The 21,825-nt window shown below is 42.4% G+C and overlaps 2 protein-coding genes across 3 annotated transcripts in view; one reads left to right on the forward strand and one right to left on the reverse strand.

The window, feature by feature from the left end:
• Nucleotides 1-4,997, forward strand: part of sidt2 (SID1 transmembrane family, member 2) — a 62,950-nt gene extending 57,953 nt beyond the window's left edge. For both annotated transcript variants that reach the window (XM_084314636.1, XM_084314637.1), the window contains 3 exons: nt 656-766; nt 1,701-1,814; nt 4,012-4,997. In XM_084314636.1, coding sequence (XP_084170762.1) covers nt 656-766; nt 1,701-1,814; nt 4,012-4,074 — 288 coding nt within the window. In that variant the 3' untranslated portion in view covers nt 4,075-4,997. The remainder of the gene's footprint in view (nt 1-655; nt 767-1,700; nt 1,815-4,011) is intronic.
• A 699-nt stretch (nt 4,998-5,696) lies between these two features.
• The window catches only part of cep164 (centrosomal protein 164), a 101,954-nt gene continuing 85,825 nt past the window's right edge, over nt 5,697-21,825 (reverse strand). Inside the window, exons 22-28 of the mRNA XM_084308752.1 lie at nt 20,647-20,833; nt 17,745-17,852; nt 17,530-17,632; nt 13,082-13,447; nt 11,789-11,918; nt 10,063-10,176; nt 5,697-8,190 (exon numbers count right to left, since the gene is read on the reverse strand). Of these exons, the coding sequence (XP_084164878.1) occupies nt 8,103-8,190; nt 10,063-10,176; nt 11,789-11,918; nt 13,082-13,447; nt 17,530-17,632; nt 17,745-17,852; nt 20,647-20,833 (1,096 nt within the window). The 3' untranslated portion in view covers nt 5,697-8,102. The remainder of the gene's footprint in view (nt 8,191-10,062; nt 10,177-11,788; nt 11,919-13,081; nt 13,448-17,529; nt 17,633-17,744; nt 17,853-20,646; nt 20,834-21,825) is intronic.

Here is a 21,825-nt window from a genome sequence, read left to right on the forward strand (position 1 = left end):
AGTCAAACATACTGTTGCTGGCCTGGACTGGTCCTCAGCTCCTCTCCAGTCAAACATACTGTTGCTGGCCTGGACTGGTCCTCAGCTCCTCTCCAGTCAAACATACTGTTGCTGGCCTGGACTGGTCCTCAGCTCCTCTCCAGTCAAACATACTGTTGCTGGCCTGGACTGGTCCTCAGCTCCTCTCCAGTCAAACATACTGTTGCTGGCCTGGACTGGTCCTCAGCTCCTCTCCAGTCAAACATACTGTTGCTGGCCTGGACTGGTCCTCAGCTCCTCTCCAGTCGAGCTGCTGCAATCTGAAATAACTTGCCGTGTCGTCTCTAGAGCCTTCTCTCCTTCACGCAAAGTTAAATCTACTCTAAATGAAAGTGAAACATAAGCTACTCTGTACTGCAACCTATAAAATATATCTCTCTGAAGTATTGACAACACGCCTAGTATTTTAGAAATTCTTTTTTTTATTTGATGAATGTGGGCACTGATGCAAAAATGAACTAAAAGGGTTTTATTTATAAAAAAAACTGACTACCGTGGCAAGTCTGTGTCTGCAACTTGTTTCAATTGGAGCTCAACAAACATGATTGAATGAAGTGCTGTTTGTGCATTGGCTAACTGATATTGTGTGGTTGTGGTGTGTGATACGTGTGTGTAGCTGCGGAGTGGGGAGCGTATCCAGTGTCTGGCCTTGGTGTGTATTCTCTTCACAGCCGTAGTCTGGGGCTTCGCCCTCTTCTTCTTCTTCCAGGGCCTCAGCACCTGGCAGGTCAGTAACCCTTTCTCTGTATAGATTTACCTCCTGCATGTAATATATGCCATTGATTCACTTAAAGCCCCAATCCAATTTGATAAAGATTATTGGCATTTCAGCCTCCATGTATGCAGTGCATGGTATAACACACAGTGTAACCATGTATAACACACAGTGTAGTCATGTATAACACACAGTGTAGTCATGTTCAACACACAGTGTAGTCATGTATAACACAGTGTAGTCATGTATAACACAGTGTAGTCATGTATAACACAGTGTAGTCATGTTCAACACACAGTGTAGTCATGTATAACACACAGTGTAGTCATGTATAACACAGTGTAGTCATGTATAACACACAGTGTAGTCATGTTCAACACACAGTGTAGTCATGTATAACACAGTGTAGTCATGTATAACACAGTGTAGTCATGTATAACAGTGTAGTCATGTTCAACACACAGTGTAGTCATGTATAACACAGTGTAGTCATGTTCAACACACAGTGTAGTCATGTATAACACAGTGTAGTCATGTATAACAGTGTAGTCATGTTCAACACACAGTGTAGTCATGTATAACACAGTGTAGTCATGTTCAACACACAGTGTAGTCATGTATAACAGTGTAGTCATGTTCAACACACAGTGTAGTCATGTATAACACAGTGTAGTCATGTATAACAGTGTAGTCATGTTCAACACACAGTGTAGTCATGTATAACACAGTGTAGTCATGTATAACAGTGTAGTCATGTATAACAGTGTAGTCATGTTCAACACACAGTGTAGTCATGTATAACACAGTGTAGTCATCATGTATAACAGTGTAGTCATGTTCAACACACAGTGTAGTCATGTATAACACACCTTGAGTCCTGGAGATGCCACAGTGGTACGTCTCCCAGCTCTGATGTATGTGTCTGTGTCCCTGTTCCCTCTGGTAGAAGACGCCAGCAGAGTCTCGTGAACACAACAGGGACTGTATCCTGCTCTCCTTCTTCGATGACCACGACATCTGGCACTTCCTGTCCTCTATCGCCATGTTCGGCTCTTTCCTGGTAAAGACTGTGTGTGTGTGTGTGTGTACTTTGTACATTGGCATGTTATGCATGTGTCAGATATACAGTACTTAACATACTCTAGCTGAAATCCAAAGCTCAGCACAAAAAACACAATGCTGATTTATTTTGCACATAATCTCACACGCATCCAAAAACTCGAAACCGTTTGTCATTAGTTTGACAGTTATTGAGAGTAAATCTGTTTGAATATGGCCAACAGTGATGTCACCGGGGACGTTGAATCCATGTTGTGTTAATTACAGCTCCATGAACAGTCCCTATAAGAAGATGTATTATTTTTCTCGTCTACATCGTTCCATGGAGCTGTAAGTAACACAACACAAGGATCCAATGTCCCCAATGACATCACTGGTGGCCATATTCCAACTAATTTACTCTCACTACCTGTGTTTGAGATTATGTGCAAAATAAATCCGCATCAGGGTAAGGATTATAAGGGCTGGGACTTTATCGCATTCATTTCGATTAATTAACTACAGAAAGAATTAAAAGTAAAAAATATAACGTATAAATTAAAATATAAAGTATAAAGTATAATAAATCGCAAATTCGTTTCTTTCTTAGTCTGGTTTGTTCATACAGAATAAAATAAGAGAAATTGAGATCAATCAAGAGTTTTTTTTTTTCAATGGTCAACTGTTCTGTGAAAACACTGTTTTACAAACAAATACAGTTTTGTTAATGAGATATTTCTTGAATGATTTTGTAGAATAAAATGTCATAAGCAAATTGTCATGATAATGAACCCCACTATTATTATTATTATAATTTTTTTTGTCAACAGTGGTTGGTGCAGGGGTTTGGGGGTAGGATGTTTTTTTAATGAGGCAAGGGGCAAGCCAATGCTTGTAGTTGGCAAAGAATTAAAATTATGTTTTATGTGCATTGTATGCCTGTACCTGTGCCTTTCATCCAAAAATGAAATAAAAATATATGAAAAAAAAATGATAATGAACCCCATGATGCAAACCTGCTAACTGGAGTAATTTCTAAAGGGTGTTCCAATGAAAACAGTGATAACCCAATGTATTGAACCCAGTCCTTTAGGGAGGAGTGCCAATCAAGACATCATTATGAATTGAAAATGGGGGACCCTGATGTAAACAAGACGAATGTCTTTCTCTGGTCTGCATCCCCTTAACAATTGTGTGTATTGAGTTGTACTGTACTGTACCCATTCTGCAATCTGTTAATTAAAGTTTTCAATCAACCAAATTCAATTGTAATGTAAAGTGAGATAATCTTGTAATATGGCAAACTGTAAATCGAGCTGCTCAAACAATGTGTCTCCTTTAACTCTTTGACTGCCATTTTCACGATCTTTGCGGAGCTATTGTATATTATAGCTATGGAGACAATAGTATGGCTCATTTGACGGACACTATGTACAAAGTAGTTTGTTTCTATACACTGTAGTTTGTAGTTTATTACACGCTAAACATCGCCCATTTCCAAAATAATCCAGTCTTTTTCCATAGATCGCGAGATATGACGCGTTATATGCAATAAGCCCAAATCGTTCTGGTTGTTCACCTGAAACCCCAAATACTCCCAAATCAAAGGTATATACCATGTACATATGTGCCTTCACAAAATCATCAAGGGGGGGTGGGGTCAATGCGATTGTTACAAAAAGCTTGGTTTCGGTCCGGTAAAATACGACACTGTGATCGTTACAGAAACATGTTTCAGGTTCGGTAAAATAGACATAGAATATACCTTACCTTAGCCAGAAGGTACTCCAAAAAGAATTATTCCCATCTTATTTGTTTATATTTAATTACTCGTGTATACGGAAAACTATAGGTTTTGAGGCGAGATCTCCTAGCGATTGCTCTGCAAGAGCTCCTCCCCCTCAGAGCGAGTCAGGTCAGGACAGAAAGGTATCAGGACAGAAACTGTCTGAACCAGAGTTCAAAAGGTAGGCGATACTGCCACCTGGTGAGATTCGATCGTCATTGCAATTCCAACGTAGGCAGATGAATCAGGGACACCTAGAGGGCTCCGGCTGACTGTATAGAACGGGGATCAAAGGATAAAACCCAGAGAAATCTCGGGTATGGCGCTCAACCACTGGCGAGATAACCTGACTTATCTCGGGTATGGCGCTGAATGAGTTAATACGTCCCATGGACATCCTACTAATTCCTCTCATCTCCTGCTCTCAAATCAGGTCCTGATGACCATGGACGACGACGTGGATGCCGTCCAGAGAGACAAGATCCTGGTCTTCTAGATCTATATGACTGAAGAGCACTGCTCTCCCTCTCAGCCTTATAGCCCATCTCTCTCCGTTGGTCAGTGGCAGAACGGTTGAGAACAGACACAGCCAATGGCCAGCCTCCGTGACTGTAAAGCTGCTGTGTCTCTGCCCCTCCCAGCCAATCACGAGCCGGGACAGGATGGCAGTTCTTCCCTCCAGTTGTAACCTAACCTGTATATGGACACTAAATGTGCCAGTCAAAAGAACCTGAACTGGAGCGATGCTGATGTTTCTTGTCCTCTTGCTGCCACGTTAATATAACTGTTGTTATTGATGTTTACTTATTGCTGACAATGAAGATAACGTATATATAATGTTGCTAAAAAAAGAAGAAAGACATTGTTCCAATTAACTTATTTTATAATATCTGCATTACAGTTTACCTACAAAGTCAACAATGCATTTTGAACCTTTGCTGTGTTTATATGCTGTATGTTTATACGCTGTGTGGGGAAGTGTGTGTGTGTGTGTGTGTGTGTGTGTGTGTGTGTGTGTGTGTGTGTGTGTGTGTGTGTGTGTGTGTGTGTGTGTGTGTGTGTGTGTGTGTGTGTGTGTGTGTGTGTGTGTGTGTGTGTGTGTGTGTGTGTGTGTGTGTGTGTGTGTGTGTGTGTGTGTGTGTGTGTGTGTGTGTGTGTGTGTGTGTGAGAGAGTGTGTGAGAGTGTGAATACATAAATGCGTGTGAGAATCTCCTTGTCCAGTTTGTCAGTGGCCTTCAATGTTCTAATCATGTATGTCTGATACCGTCTCTGATTGGTCAGATCCCCCAGCTGCCCCTCCTACTTGGAGAAGATGATTGTATTCTACTTCCTAACATCCCCAGTGTCAAAGTATTTTTTGCACTGTACTGTATGAGAAAAAATATTTACTGTTAATGAATAAAGGGTTTGTTTTCAGATAACAATTTTTTTTCATTTAAATGTGTTAGTGAGGGACTTTGTGTATGAGTGTTTGGTTATGTGTGTATAGCTACAACACGTGATGGGAATCTGTAGATATACCAGGAACACTGAGCTTCAGACTGATGAGCTTCATTCAAAATGAGATCACTGGCCTCAGGCCAGTATAAAGTCAGTGTGTGGGGTTGAGGAAACAACCTACTGTACTTCATAAACAAAATGGGTTTCTGGTGGATTATTTTGAAGTTTTCTTCCATGAAAATGAGTTCATCCAACCGTCTGAACCTTAGACCAATTTGTTCATGGTCCTTCAAGCTAAGATATGTTAATGATGCAAGGAACCCCAGCAAAACCATGTGCATATTATCATACAGTAGATGAGACATGTTCTCACACAGATTGAACTGGTTTTATACAAAGTGCTAAGCCTACTAGGAGCAGAATGGCTGAGTGAGTGAATTACAGTTGAGCGACTGAATGAGGCTGACAGTTCACCCACTATGGGCTTTACCTCTGCAGGACCTTGGCATTTATGTTTACAAAACAGAAAAATCACACAATTGGCGATGACAAATCAGGAGTCAATATGACAGGAATGATATGAATATACACCAATTTACATTTATTAAAAGATTTCATATAAAAAATACATTATTCTTTTCACACAAATCAATGAATATCTAGTAAACAAAGCAGCATTATAAAACGGGTAGCTCAAATCAAGCATCATGATTGGTTCATAGCTGTGGTATAATGTGCATACTGTATAGCCACAGCTATGATTCTAATTCCTTTTTATACAAGTCAGTATCACTCCACGTCTGAGGGGGAAAGAAACGTAGCCTAACTGTGGTGTGGGGATGGCTGGTTTAAGAAGCCACGCCATTGAGGTAATCACAGGTTAAATTTGCCATCCACACACACACTGAGGAGAGCTTCTGTCATGACCAGGTTCCATCTCCTCTGGCTTGTACGATCTTGCCACCTCTTCAATAAACTGGTCTGCTGGTTATACCATCTCTACCTGTGTCTCTGTCAGAGAGCCCTGTAGAAAGACACTTTGGTGGAGTCAGTGTGACACAGTTTTTCAGTGGGTGCACAATAAATGGCAACATACAAATTAATGTAAAGAAATAACAAAATAATGACATTAATATAACACCATCCTGTGATGAAAAAAATTATGTCAGCTAGTGTGTATGTTGCATAGCAACCGCCTCGCAGTGCAGGCAGCCAGGAGGCGTGTTGCTTTTTAACAGCGGAGCAGTGCAAGAATGTGACAATTTGACCATGTGACCGCGGCAACGCGGGAGAGCGGCAGTGCGGAAATAGGCTGTCTCTAAGACAAACTCTAACCTTAACCAGCTCCTTAACAGCGCCTAAACTTAACCGTTCTAACCTTAACCAACTCCGAAACAATGCCTAACCTTAACCTTAACCATGCCTAACCTTAACCATAGAAAGAATATTGCCATTCTCTAAGACAAACTCTAACCTTAACCAGCTCCTTAACAGCGCCTAAACTTAACCGTTCTAACCTTAACCAACTCCGAAACAATGCCTAACCTTAACCTTAACCTTAACCATGCCTAACCTTAACCGGCGAAAGAATACACGTTAAAAAAAAAATCACGTTAAAAAAATTTTTTCATGGGATTCGAACTCGTCAACAACGGACCGCAGGACCGCTGCTTTGCCAGGTGAGCTGAGCGCCGAATGAAAATCATGGCGGATTATGGCGGTTACATAATTCCGCAAGCTCTGCCGCTCCGCTCCGCTCCGCTCTGCGGTTGCCGCGCCTGCCGCGGGGCGCGTCGCAGCCAATCAGGGAAAACGCGGAAGCAACGGCAGCACTGCTCCGCTGTTATTAAGCAATAGGCAGCCAGGAGGGCCTATTTTATTTTGAACATTCTAATTTACTAATAAAAATAGTTTGTCTTACTTTCATATTGCCATAGTCTACTTGGTAACCGTTTTATAAAAGCAATAGCTCACTTCAGGCCGTGGCATTATGGTTATTATATCACATCTAGGGGGCGTAGTTGGGCCTGACGCATTAGCTGTTATTATTTCGGGGTACATCAATTACAGAGGTTTGAGCAGTAGAAGTCAGGAGGTGCTATATTGTAAGATCTCTGGAAAGGAGTGAGTGCACAAGGCAGCGTGGGAAAAGTGAAAAGGTTTGAAAAAAAAAAACACAGTATATGGCTTTCACTTCTCCGATTACTCCTTCACAGAAAAACACTTCCAGCTGTGATCCAACTCTAACAATGGCTTTTTGAAGAAGGATATATGCTAGTTCACACAGGGTTGTCACTTTTTGGCCAAGCTGCAAAGCCGCAAGTCCTAGTTTTCAACTTAAAAGTGTGGGATCTAGCATCTACGTTTTTGTAAGGCTAACACGGCCCTTTTCGCAGTGGCCATTTTGACATGTCATTGCAGGGTAAACACAGGTGTAATAAATAACATTAACTATGGTCCCATTCCATTTAGGTGTGCCAAGGCCAGGGCCCTGGTATTGTGCATGCTGTCTCACTGGAATGGCTGTGACACACCTAAATGGAACGGGTCCATAACTAAGCCACTTGTCTGGCAGATATGCTATTGTCTTCTTTTGATATATAGAGAGCATGTAGAAACCAGTTGGCTCCATTGATACACTGTGTCTGTCCATCTCGAATGAGGAGCATCCGTTTGTTGGGACAGGGCTGACGATGCGTCCGTCTCCACCAGATTTGTGTCCGTTTTGATGGACAGAAAAGTTCGGAGAGGATGACCTTTTGGAAACTGACGGATACGTCACTACATCACGACTACATTAGGTTCTAATTTGAAACAAACGTAACACGATGAGCCTGGGGTCAGACTGGGGTCATTCTTACCATTCATACCCCTCTCTCTCAGATGTTGGTCCTTAATTAGTGATGCCCTCTAATCACAACAGAGGGGGGGGGGGCCCTGAAAGCTTACGAGTGTCATGTTTTTAACATAGGGTAAAAACTGTACAAGACTTTCCAGACCCCACACCTGAATGTATCTCCTGAATGTTAAACTTCCTGTTTTGAACCCATATAGCCCTTATTCAGTGAGTACAACTGCCTGGGTCAGTAATGATAGACTTTGATCTGGTTGTTGTCGTCGAGGCCCAGCTGGACCACAGTGGACTGGGGCCGATAACGGGTGAACAGAGGTCTGAGCAGGCAGCGTTAAGGACAACACCACCGCTAGTACATGCCTCACACTCACAGTACACTGGCTGATTCATTTAAACTACTGCAATACACTGGCTGATTCATTTAAACTACTGCAATACACTGGCTGATTCATTTAAACTACTGCAATACACTGACTGATTCATTTAAACTACTGAAATACTCCGACTGATTCATTTAAACTACTGCAATACACTGACTGGCTGATTCATTTAAACTACTGCAATACTCCGACTGATTAATTTAAACTACTGCAATACTTCGACTGATTCATTTAAACTACTGCAATACACTGACTGATTCATTTAAACTACTGCAATACACTGACTGGCTGATTCATTTAAACTACTGCAATACTCCGACTGATTAATTTAAACTACTGCAATACTCCGACTGATTAATTTAAACTACTGCAATACTTCGACTGATTCATTTAAACTACTGCAATACACCGACTGATTCATTTAAACTACTGCAATACACTGACTGGCTGATTCATTTAAACTACTGCAATACTCCGACTGATTAATTTAAACTACTGCAATACACCGACTGATTAATTTAAACTACTGCAATACTACGACTGATTAATTTAAACTACTGCAATACACCGACTGATTAATTTAAACTACTGCAATACACTGACTGATTAATTTAAACTACTGCAATACACTGACTGATTAATTTAAACTACTGCAATACTCCGACTGATTCATTTAAACTACTGCAATACACCGACTGGTTGATTAATTTAAACTACTGCAATACACTGACTGGTTGATTCATTTAAAATACTGCAATACACTGACTGGTTGATTCATTTAAACTACTGCAATACTCCGACTGATTCATTTAAACTACTGCAATACTTCGACTGATTCATTTAAACTACTGCAATACACCGACTGATTCATTTAAACTACTGCAATACACTGACTGTCTGATTCATTTAAACTACTGCAATACTCCGACTGATTAATTTAAACTACTGCAATACACCGACTGATTAATTTAAACTACTGCAATACTCCGACTGATTAATTTAAACTACTGCAATACACCGACTGATTAATTTAAACTACTGCAATACACTGACTGATTAATTTAAACTACTGCAATACACTGACTGATTAATTTAAACTACTGCAATACTCCGACTGATTCATTTAAACTACTGCAATACACCGACTGGTTGATTAATTTAAACTACTGCAATACACTGACTGGTTGATTCATTTAAAATACTGCAATACACTGACTGGTTGATTCATTTAAACTACTGCAATACTCCGACTGATTCATTTAAACTACTGCAATACTCTGACTGATTCATTTAAACTACTGCAATACACTGACTGATTCATTTAAACTACTGCAATACTCTGACTGATTCATTTAAACTACTGCAATACACTGACTGGTTGATTCATTTAAACTACTGCAATACTCCGACTGATTCATTTAAACTACTGTAATACACTGACTGATTCATTTAAACTACTGTAATACTCCGACTGATTCATTTAAACTACTGCAATACTCCGACTGATTCATTTAAACTACTGCAATACTCCGACTGATTCATTTAAACTACTGTAATACTCCGACTGATTCATTTAAACTACTGCAATACACTGACTGATTCATTTAAACTACTGCAATACACTGATTTGATTTGATTTGATTTGATTATGAGTGAGGGAGAGAAAGAGAGAGTGTGTGTGTGTGTGTGTGTGTGTGTGTGTGTGTGTGTGTGTGTGTGTGTGTGTGTGTGTGTGTGTGTGTGTGTGTGTGTGTGTGTGTGTGTGTGTGTGTAATGTGTTCCAAGCATGGTGTGATATGAGAAGGATACACACTGGAGTCTTTCCTGCGCATCTCCAGCCACCTCTTGTTGCCCTCGATCAGCCCCTGTAACCTCTGACCATCCATCTCCACCGACCTCGACACCAGACCACGGGCATGATCACTGGGGCACATGCACACAAAAGCACACACGCACGCACACAGACACAGACACACACATACACACACACACAGACACACACACACGCACACACACAGACACTTAAGAATCATTGCAGTAGTTTTGAGGTTTACTTTAACACATTGTGCGCCAAGAGGCGGCTAGGTGGTGTAGTGGGCAAGGCACTCGCCACCAGTGTGGAGACGCTAGGATTCGCGTGTTCGAATCCAGCTCTCCACATTGTTTTCAGTTTAGCTGGTCGTCCGCAGTAATACACATTGGCCGTATTAGGGGGTGGGAAACTGAAGGGTGGGGATCGGGCGTTGTGAACAAGCGACTCCTACAAGTCGGTTGGTGCGCCTGCGCAGTAGAATCAGGAAGTGTCGGGGGCAGCGTGAGCCTCCCACGCGTTACTCCTCGACACTGAGAGATCGAGCTGCGCAGGTGAAAAGATGCGACTGCTGTTACCTCAAGTACCGGAGGGGACTTGTGCTATGTATGACTTAGTCCACATTGCAGCCGGCTTGTGGGAGGCAAGAAACAGCGTTCGTGACAGGGGAGGGTTGAATTGGATGATACGAAATTGGGATGGGAGAAAATATAGAAAAATGGGAGAAAAAGTGGATAAAAAAAAAAAACACATTGTGCGCCAATAACGGCATAAATCGTTATTGCCCGCCATGCGTTGAACGCCAACAACGGCGTATCACGTGTTTGGGATCAATATTTCATTTTTTCGCCATGGCATTCATAATTCATCCAGCCTCCCTCCGGATCGCAGCCGGACCCTGTTCTGATATTGCAACACCTCAATACCGCCGCCTGGTGGATGGTCGGGCGATTTACACTCACGCCAAACCGGAAGTGGCGATCGGTGCATCGAGGAAATTCCTCCGCCAGAGATATATTGTGGTGTGGATCAATATACACACTCGAGTGCATTTGGATCGCTTTCTAAACGCAATAATTGATATGATTTCGGCGTTTATTGCGTCATAAAAACCGGAAATGGATCTAGCAGATCGACGTCAAATAATTGGGATATTTTTCCTCCAGTCTCATCGGCGAACGGTAAGAGGACACTAACGTTACTTTCAGCTTGATTGTCCATTTCTTTGTTTGCAATCAGTCTGATCAATATATCAACCCATACTAAATAAAGCCGTTACTGATGATCAAGGAATTATAAACGACCCCCCCCCCTTTCCTTCACGCATGATGAAGCATAATGTATACCGATCATATACATTTGAATTTTTTAATATAGCGTGTATAGGAAAGAAACGCCAATCGATAATCTATCATATGCTTCAGGGCCTATAACTAGCGTTTTTGGAATTACAGCAGAAAAGCTTAAAAACATACTTATATTCTCGACGGTATTAACACAACAATGTATGAATGAAAAAATATAACGTTCCCACATCCGGAACGATAGATACCCGATGTTGAATGGGCCATAGTAATGCAGATATAGCTATAATATTTAAAAGGTTATAGCCCTGCAAAGAAGGTAAACATCTCCATAGGCTTACAGCGGTGGCAGAGAGGGCATAATGATGGGCACAATGCATGGCGCCCAATGTGTTAAGAGTGTATGTTGAGGAGTGTTTACCTCGTGTATGTTGAGTAAACTGAGCTGGTTCTCATGGTACTAGAGGCGACTGGCTCCAAGGCTGCTCCTGCAGGAGAAGGAGAAGTAGGAACGTATTCCTCAGTGAGAGCAGTGCGGTCAGTGTCACATGCTATTAGACGGGAGGAGAGGGAGAGGCCTTCAGTGTGATCCTGATCTTCAAAACAAAGGTGCTCTTTGGAGAGAATCTGGGGAACAATCCTAAGCTTTCATCATTTCAGCACATCGTAAATGCCTGAGGAAGGTTCCATAATGAAAGGTTGCATTAAATACTATTATCAATTAACGCCTTAATCTGTAAGGTGTTTTTTTTTATCATAAATCGATCAATACAGACCATATTAATTAATGTTGTGTTTCTTTTTCAAATGTAGCCAAGAGTAAAGACCTTAACCCTATAAAAACAGCACAGTCAAAGTGTATATTTTCAGCACTATGTTTGTTTTCCTGTCTCTTTTTTATTGCACTTTGCCCTTGCTTTCTTATATACTGTACTCAACTTTTTTTTGTAATTTTTGTGTATTTTATTGCATTGTATGTGTTTTTTTTATCATGTTGTAAAGCACTTTGGTTTGGCTGTTAGTCATTTGTAAATGTGCTATATAAATAAAACTGACTTGACTTGACCGATGTTTTTAAGATTTTCAGAAAATAAGAATTTAATGGAAAAATCTATCTTATCGTAAAACTGTGAGGAAATGATCCAGATCTGGTTAAATCCAGATTTAAAAGAAAGAGGAGCTTTTTCCCTATCCATAGATGTATGATTTGGCCATAATAAGGTCATTTATAGTTCATAATTCAATTTTGAATGTATAATTCAAATGGATTATAATTTATTACTGTATCTACAAATCCTTCTGCACAATTGTAACATGGTGTTATTCACCGGCAAAGATGCAAAGAAATTGTTTCATCACAATTTACTCAAGCCTAGTAACAGACACAATATATCTGACACATTCCCCCAGGTCCATAGATGTTCCTAGATACCAAGCACATGCAAATTGACCTTGTAGAAGTGGAGCAATCTTCCATTTACTTGGGCATGTACCTTTAGGCGGAATTTCTGAAAATAAGGCTACAGATTAACAGATGACAATGGTGTGCGTCCTTTTGACTTTTTCTTATGACCTGCTTTGCTCGCCCAATACACCTGTCATCTGTCATCTGTCATCTGTCACTTGTCACCTGTCACCTGTCACCCAACCTCCCACAGTGCTTTTACCATACAGGTTACAGGTGCCTTGCTAAAGGGCACAACAAAACATTTACCAGGGAAGAGTTTGGCCCAGCGGCTGTTGATGAGGTCTTCAGAGGCCTGTGCGTGGCTGCTGATGGAGGTGGTGAGGAGAGGGGTGATGGAGGAGGGAATTCCATGAGGTCCCCACACCCAGGATGGCCCCATGGAGGGAGGTGGCAGTAGCAGGGCACCAGGAGCCTGGGTCTGGGGCATGGGTATGGAGGGTGCAGAGTGCGGTTGGGACAGGGGGTAGGGGTGGAGGTAGGGACTGTAGGGTGAGGTGGTCTGTCTCTGGGCTAGAGAACTGAGCGAGCAGAGGACAGTGTTGAGCTGGCCTGAGATCTGCTGGAGGGACTCAGCCAGCTGCTGGACCTTGGCAGGGACAGTATGGTCACCTGCTGGGGAGGGAGAGGGCAGAAAGGTAAGAGCAGAGGAGGACCTGATAGAACCTATGAGCTAATAAAATAGATTAGGGTACCGTAAATCCTCAAATATAGGACGGGTCTTCTATTTACCTCAGCTGCAAAGAGCACCAGGGCCCTCATTTATCAACGTGGCGTACGCACAGATATGTGCGTAACCCGTGCGTACGATCATTTCTAAGCAAAGTGTGGGATTTATCAATTTGAACTTGTGCTTGACTTTGTGCGTATATTTAAGCACAGGTCGGACCATGCGTACCTGGCGCCCATCGGTAGAATATGGGGACTGCAGACGGACGGCATAGCTCTCATCAGTTGCATGCATTAGTTTCAACGCGGAAATAAGCTTGACTGACGTGTTCTGTATGACCCCCGTAATTCATTATAGTTCATTGTGAAATAGCGATAGTAGTGTAATTATTGTCAAACCCTAAATAGCATGTGGAATATGTCTTTCTCTCCGAATGAATGCAGCATATGGTTTATATATAGCGTTATCGGATGCACTGACTGCGCTCGCAGGAACTGTTTTCAGAGATAGCATCAGATAGGGATGAATGAATGAATGAGGGGCAGTCTAATTGCAGAGAGAACATAATATTAACTAGAGTCCACTACCCGAGACACCTCCTTCATTTGTACCGCAATTTGGGACCCAAATTGGAGCTATAAGCTTAAAAGCTTTTCCGTGCTTTTTGATAAGGGTCCAGCTGCAGAGCCGGAGAGACAGACAGCAGAGAGACAGACAGACAGAGAGACAGACACTGTTCCACAGTGTGTGTGTGTGACTACTAGTCTCCTAGTAGAGACTCCCCCCCCCCCCCCCCCTCTGGACCACCTCCTAGTAGAGACCCCCCCCCCCCTCTGGACCACCTCCTAGTAGAGACCCCCCCCCCCCCCCCCCTCTGGACCACCTCCTAGTAGAGACCCCCCCCCCCCTCTGGACCACCTCCTAGTAGAGACCCCCCCCCCCCTCTGAACCACCTCCTAGTAGAGACTCACCCCCCCCCCCCCCCCCCCCTCTGGACCACCTCCTAGTAGAGACCCCCCCCCTCTGGACCACCTCCTAGTAGAGACCCCCCCCCCCCCCTCTGGACCACCTCCTAGTAAAGACTGTACGACCGGCTGCGATGAGGAGGGGGAATTGCAACCACCGCAAGCAAAACTTAACCCTTTCACTGCAGTACACGGCTGTAACCAGAAAAGTCAAGTCATTAATCCTCATCTTCGTCTTCTTCCTAGAGAAGTCTCTACTAGGAGGTGGTCCAGGGGGGGGGGAGTCTCTACTAGGAGACTAGTAGTCACACACACGCGCGCACGCACACGCGCACACACACACACACACACACACACACACACACACACACACACACACACACACACACACACACACACACACACACACACACACACACACACACACACACACACACTGTGGAACAGTGTCTGTCAAATCAAATAAAATGTATTTATAAGGTCTGTCTGTCTGTCTCTCTGCTGTCTGTCTCTCTGCTGTCTCTCTCAAAATAGTATAAGTGGCTATCTTGGCCCTGAGAGCGTTGCTCTCCGGCTCTGCAGCTGGACCCTTCTCAAATCAGCACGAAAAAAGCTATAAGCTTATAAAACGATTTAATATGCTAAACTTCGTTTTAAATTCTTTAATTCACATTTGTTTATTTCATAAAGATTTTCCCGACATAATGCTACCTGCCCCGACCAGATCCGTGACTCTGTTGCGATACAGATTAATTATCTACTCAGAAAGCTTAAAAAAAAACGATTTAATATGCTAAACTTAATTTTAAATTATTTAATTCACATTTGTTTATTTCATAAAGATTTTCCCGACATAATGCTACCTGCCCCAACCAGATCCGTGACTCTGTTGCGATACAGATGAATTATCTACTCAGAATAGTATTATAAAGTGGCTATCTTTTATGCTGTAGATCACTGCTGGTACGTGCGTGCAGAACCTTTATTTCAGCGGGGACTGTACGTATTTATTTGACGTTACTGTACAATATATGTGTGTATTAAAAGACGGAGCTGTCTTTTATTGTAATATAATAATTATTAATATTAAAAATAAATGAAGAAAGGCATTCTTATTCCAGCATGCATTAATGACACCAACGGGCAACGGCAAAACAGTGGTTAATGGTCTTTATTAGTGTTTGCGGTGTCCAGGCAGCAATGGTCTTTTAGGAAGTTAATATATATAATATCCGACGTCACCATGTACAACGCGCTTCCCTCGGCTTAGTCCACTTTTCCACATTTCATGGGGGTGGCCCATTACCGTATATGGTTAATCGGGGCGGTTCTGGTATGCAAATACTTAAAACAGTGCACAAGCTCCAGCTTAGGAGCAAGGTGATATTTATCAAGACAAGTGTGCGTAGGACCTGTGTACGCACGTGTGATAAATCCCGTTTTTCTTGTGCGTGCACACATTCTAAATTCTGTGCTTAAGAACGAAAATAGAATACTTTCTAAGAAAACTTGATAAATGAGGGCCCAGGCCTTTATTAGAGAGGCTTATATAAGAGGCAGGCCTTAATTTCTAAAAATGACACTCATGGACATAATCCCTTCATTTTCAGACTTTTATTGAATTATTATTATTTTTTTTTTAATACGTACATTGTCTGTCTACATTTATTTAGACTAGCATTGGTATTTAAATATTGAGTGCAGTTGAGTAATTGTGGGATTCACACACTGAAGTTGGAACTGTCTATACTAGGTTGCGGGGTCCGGGGACGATTTAGCGTGTGGTACCTACCTTCTCGACTTCCTCAGTCGAATCGAGTTGAATCAATAACATGCAATAGCTTTAGCTAACGTTATCATAGCATCATGATCTGTAATGTGTCAACTGGACAACGCCAGCCTCTCCTGCCAACGCCATATAGATAGCGAACGTTAACGCTTGCAAACAAAGTCAACGTCATCCAGCTGACACCACAGATCTAGATATTATGACAACGTTAGCTAGCGCTAAAGCTAACACCAACCAGAGGTAAACGTTAATGTACGGTATAGTCAGTGTAGCGAAAGGCAGCACTTGATTTGCATTGGCAAGAGTTTATCTCATTCTATATCACGGCACGAAAAGAAAAAAAAACTTTTTCAAACCCTCTGCCATTATAAGAGGCCCGTCCTTTAATCGAGTACCCTCCACTATTAGAGGATTTACGGTAATTCTGCTTTCTTACATAGAACAGAGACCCCCCCCCCCCACACATTGAATGATCACACTGCAGAAGTCTGTATGATCACACTATGTCTGTATGATCACACTGTGTCTGTATGATCACACTGTGTCTGTATGATCAGTCACACTGTGTCTGTATGATCACTGTATGATCACACTGTCTGTATGATCACACTGTGTCTGTATGATCACACTGTGTCTGTATGATCACACTGTCTGTATGATCACACTGTCTGTATGATCACACTGTGTCTGTATGATCACACTGTCTGTATGATGACACTGTGTCTGTATGATCACACTGTCTGTATGATCACACTGTGTCTGTATGATCACACTGTGTCTGTATGATCACACTGTCTGTATGATCACACTGTCTGTATAATCACACTGTCTGTATGATCACACTGTGTCTGTATGATCACACTGTGTCTGTATGATCACACTGTGTCTGTATGATCACACTGTGTCTGTATGATCACACTGTGTCTGTATGATCACACTGTGTCTGTATGATCACACTGTCTGTATGATCACACTGTGTCTGTATGATCACACTGTCTGTATGATCACACTGTGTCTGTATGATCACACTGTGTCTGTATGATCACACTGTGTCTGTATGATCACACTGTCTGTATGATCACACTGTGTCTGTATGATCACACTGTGTCTGTATGATCACACTGTCTGTATGATCACACTGTGTCTGTATGATCACACTGTCTGTATGATCACACTGTGTCTGTATGATCACACTGCAGAAGTCTGTATGATTCAAATAGCTGACTAAAAATGAATAGTCCTACAAAGAAAGGACTATGTGAGCGTGTTTAACCTGGGGCTTCCTGTGGATCCACAGTGCTACTGAGATCAGACTCAGTCACGTCGAAGGTCACCTTCCTGTCTCCTGCTGTGTGGGTCAGATCCTCTAACAGAGGCTATGGAGGAGAGAGAGAGCAGGGAGAGGAGAGGGAGAAAGATTGGGGTAAGTGCTTTGTATCCAGATGTTCACAATATATATTTGTATTTCTAATTGCTGGTTTTATTCACCTCTTCAGACACAGAGGTCTGCAGCTGCTGCAGGTGATCCTCTTTCCTCCGCAGAAGAGCGTTCCCCTTCTGAACCGTCAACTGCAGCTGCTCCACTGCACTGGCCTCCTGAGGGAGGGAGGGAGGGAGGGAGGGGGAGGCAATGAGGGAGGCAAGGAGGGAAAGAGGGAGGGAGGGAGGAGGGAGAAGAAGAGGGTAAATGTTTGATGAGAGAGAGACACATTACTTCACACTTCAGACATTGATTACAGTAGCATCACTACACACTAACTTCATTCATTCAATCTTTATGTCATCTTGAAAGATCATTGAGAGCAGGCTCTCATTTACAATGACGTGGAGAAGAACAATAGATGATACAAAAACAGAAGAGTCAATCAATTAAACAATTCAAATCAATCAAAACAATTACAGACTGAGGTGAATGGTTGGCCATTATAGATTTAAACTGACCAATGGATATTAAAGTATTGAGCTTTAAGGTACTTTGCAAAACATTCCACGTGCCAGGGGCACAAAAGGTAAAAGCAGATTTTCATAATTCAGTGCAAACTCTGGGGATCTTAAGGGTGCTTTCACACCAGAGCTGTTTGGTCCGGACTATCGGACCAGAATTCGATAGTCCGCTTTTTTGGGGTGGTGTGAATGCGCAGTCGAACTCTGGTGCGGACCAAACACGCGAACTCTGGTCCGCCAAAAAACATAGGTCTCGGTTCGCTTCATTGGACCAAACGCGGACCAAATATAGGAAGTCACCTGATAAACTGTGCATCTTGGGTAGAAGGAAGAAAAAAACACTGCAGCGCGCGGCATTCACCGCAAAACAAGCACACTGTAAACATGTCTCGTGGACAGACTTGGGCGAATGATGAAGTGAAAGCCCTGATCGACATATGGGCAGAAGACCAAATAAAACAGCTGCTTGTGGGCACTCACAAAAACAACGAGGTGTACAAGTTGTTTAGCGAGAGGATGGCGGTAATGTGTTATAATCGAACGATGGATCAATGCCACGTCTCTTCTACTATCACGCTTCTTGTGCTGTTTGTGTTTTCGCGGATTTCACTTCCTGAAGGGGAGGGATTTCCACTCTCCATTGTGTCCAATAGACCCTTTTGACCCTCCAATAGCCCTTTTCGACCGCGTGACATTGTTCAGAAAGTTTGGTGCGCTTGACAAATTGCAGTGTGAATGCAGACGAACCAAATGACGAATGCAACAATGTTGCAACTTCACCCCCAGAGCCGCACAGAGTCCACCAAAACGAGTATGATAGGGTCCAGAGTTCCAGTTCAGTAATGCAGTGATGTAGGGTGGAAGATCATCAATACTTCACTTTCAATAAAAAAAATATAAACAGAAAAGTAAATTTGCAATTAATTAATTAATTAATAGACTTGAGAGTGTGAGTTAGTCTCTGTTCCACAGCAGGGTAAAGTTGAGTGTGAGTTAGTCTCTGTTCCACATCAAGGTAAAGTTGAGTGTGAGTTAGGCTGCGTCCCATTTCTCCACTTGGCCCTACCCCTCATTTTGGAGTGCCCTCGACGGGGAGTCACCCTTCAGAGCAGCACTACAAAATTGGCCAGCACTAGCACTCACAAACATAAACCGTTGCCGACAGCATAATGAGTGAGTATGAGTACATAGTGAGTGTAGGAGCCGCTGTTTACAACGAGCAGGACCCACCCCACAGCTTCCCACCCGCTGACAGTGACACTGCCAATTGTGTCAGTATGGATGACCGACCAAGCCGGAGGCACCGCAGCTGGATTCGATCCCACTGTCTCTGCAGTGGTAGGCAGGCGCTTAGTCCGCTGTGCTACCCGGCCGCTCCTGCATACCATGTAAATTATAACTAATGTCTTCAGTGTTTATGCTTGTATATAAAAAGGGTTTTGGTATCCAAACACTTGACATGTGTTCTTATTTTTTAGCACAAGTGTTAATCAAATGTCAGGTGTTAGTCAGGTTCTTTATATTCATACAGTATGTCAGTCAAATAGAAAATTAATGTGTGAGACTATAATAAAGCATAATACAGTAGTACTACATGGCAGTATAGCGTACTACATGATACAACAGGGTACTTCATGTTACTAAAGGATGCTACATGTTACTAAAGGATAATACATGTTACAACAGAGTACTACATTTTACTAAAGGACACTACATGTTACTAACATTTTGTATTATGTATATTATGCTTAGCATACACAAAAACCTAACACAGCATTTACCAAAGACAAAAAACATTGTTATGCCAGCCATATTGGATTTCATCTGCCGTCTTGGATATGAATTGTGTTATTAATCTTTCCATGTATTATTATTTATTAATATTAGTCTTGAAATTCTGAAAATAATTATGCATAGGTTTATGTAATAAAAAAAATAGTTTAAAAGATAAACTTGAATTTCATAACTTTTGTGTTCCATCTCTGCATAGCAGTGAGGGATGGAGATAGAAACCATATGGATGTACTGTCTGTTCAGACAGGTTAAATTAGCGATTTTTTATTAGTTTCTTCATGACAAACCAATGTGTGTAAAAAACTAACATATTCCAGTTGACTGTATATTTATTGAATGATTTGTTACGAAGATATCAATACTTCCATTGATATAAATTACTGGTAGCGCTCCGCCATTTTCTTTTTCTTTAGATTTGCGAAAGGTTTGCACTGCATTCTGGGAAATACCATCTGTCCCTTGAAATCAAGCCTGTATCTAGGCACACTCCGTTTGTAGGAGCATCTGGAGGGCTGAAATGTCACTACCCCTTGATCCAAAGTGAAATGGGACAACCCTACACTTCGCGGGAACGCGCAATACAGAGTTGCCCTACAGAGTGGTAGGGCCAAGGGGAGAAATGGGACGCAGCATTAGTCTGTTCCACACTTACTCCTACCTGCAGAAGGTTCCTCATCATGTCCTGGGTCAGCCCTGCCTCCAGACTGGCGTCCTGAGAAGAGCTGGACTGGGCTGCCCGCAGAGCTGCCTGTCTCTCCACCAGCCGGCCACTCTCCTTCTCCAAGAACCTCCTGGCCCTCTGAATAGACACGCCTTCTGACGAGATGTAGCGCCGGAGACTGAGGGGGGAGGAGGGCGAGAAGAGAAAGAGAGAGAGAAGGGGGGGGGGGGTTAGAGGAGGGAGGCAGAGGTTACCTACATTAACAAAGGAGGACACACCTTCATCAAGTGCAAAGGGAACAGGGAAATATATTCAAGATCTCTCTCTCTCTCTCTCTCTTACATAGACGCATGCATGCATGCATGCACACACACACACACACACACACACACACACACACACACATACACACACACACACACACACACACACACACACACACACACACACACACACACACACACGCACACACACACACACACACACACACACACACACACACACACACACACACACAGATATCTTTGGGCTTGACACAATAAGGAGATGTCACTCTCCCCCTACAACAGAGCTATGGGAATAGAATGTAGATATGAACTAGGAGAATGTGTGAGTATATGAACTAGGAGAATGTGTGAGTATATGAACTAGGAGAATGTGTGAGTATATGAACTAGGAGAATGTGTGAGTATATGAACTAGGAGAATGTGTGAGTATATGAACTAGGAGAATGTGTGAGTATATGAACTAAGAAAATGTGTGAGTATATTAACTAGGAGAATGTGTGAGTATATGAACTAAGAGAATGTGGGAGTATATGAACTAGGAGTGAGAAGAAAGATGTCAAGGGAGCATCATAGTAGAGGAACCTTTCTAATTCATGGGAGCAGTGGAATGCTAGGGGAGATCTGCGCAAGCAGGCGATACGTCAAGATGTAGAGGTGGCTGTGGATGTTTTTGAACCACTAAAATTAACTGAATATTAGCAAACTGCATTAATTGTTTGTCTACTAGCCAACCGATATCAGGTACGGATGTTGAGATTTTACAATTTGCTGTCCGATTTTCAGCGTAATACCCCCCCCCCCCCTTCAGCCTTATTCACACAACCACCATACTTGTTGATGGGGTGGGAAGATAATAATAATAAAAGCGCTACATTGTAAAAGA

The sequence above is a fragment of the Notolepis coatsorum genome (genome assembly GCF_963971535.1).
Source record: "Notolepis coatsorum genome assembly, chromosome: 1".
Taxonomy (NCBI): Eukaryota; Metazoa; Chordata; class Actinopteri; order Aulopiformes; family Paralepididae; genus Notolepis; species Notolepis coatsorum.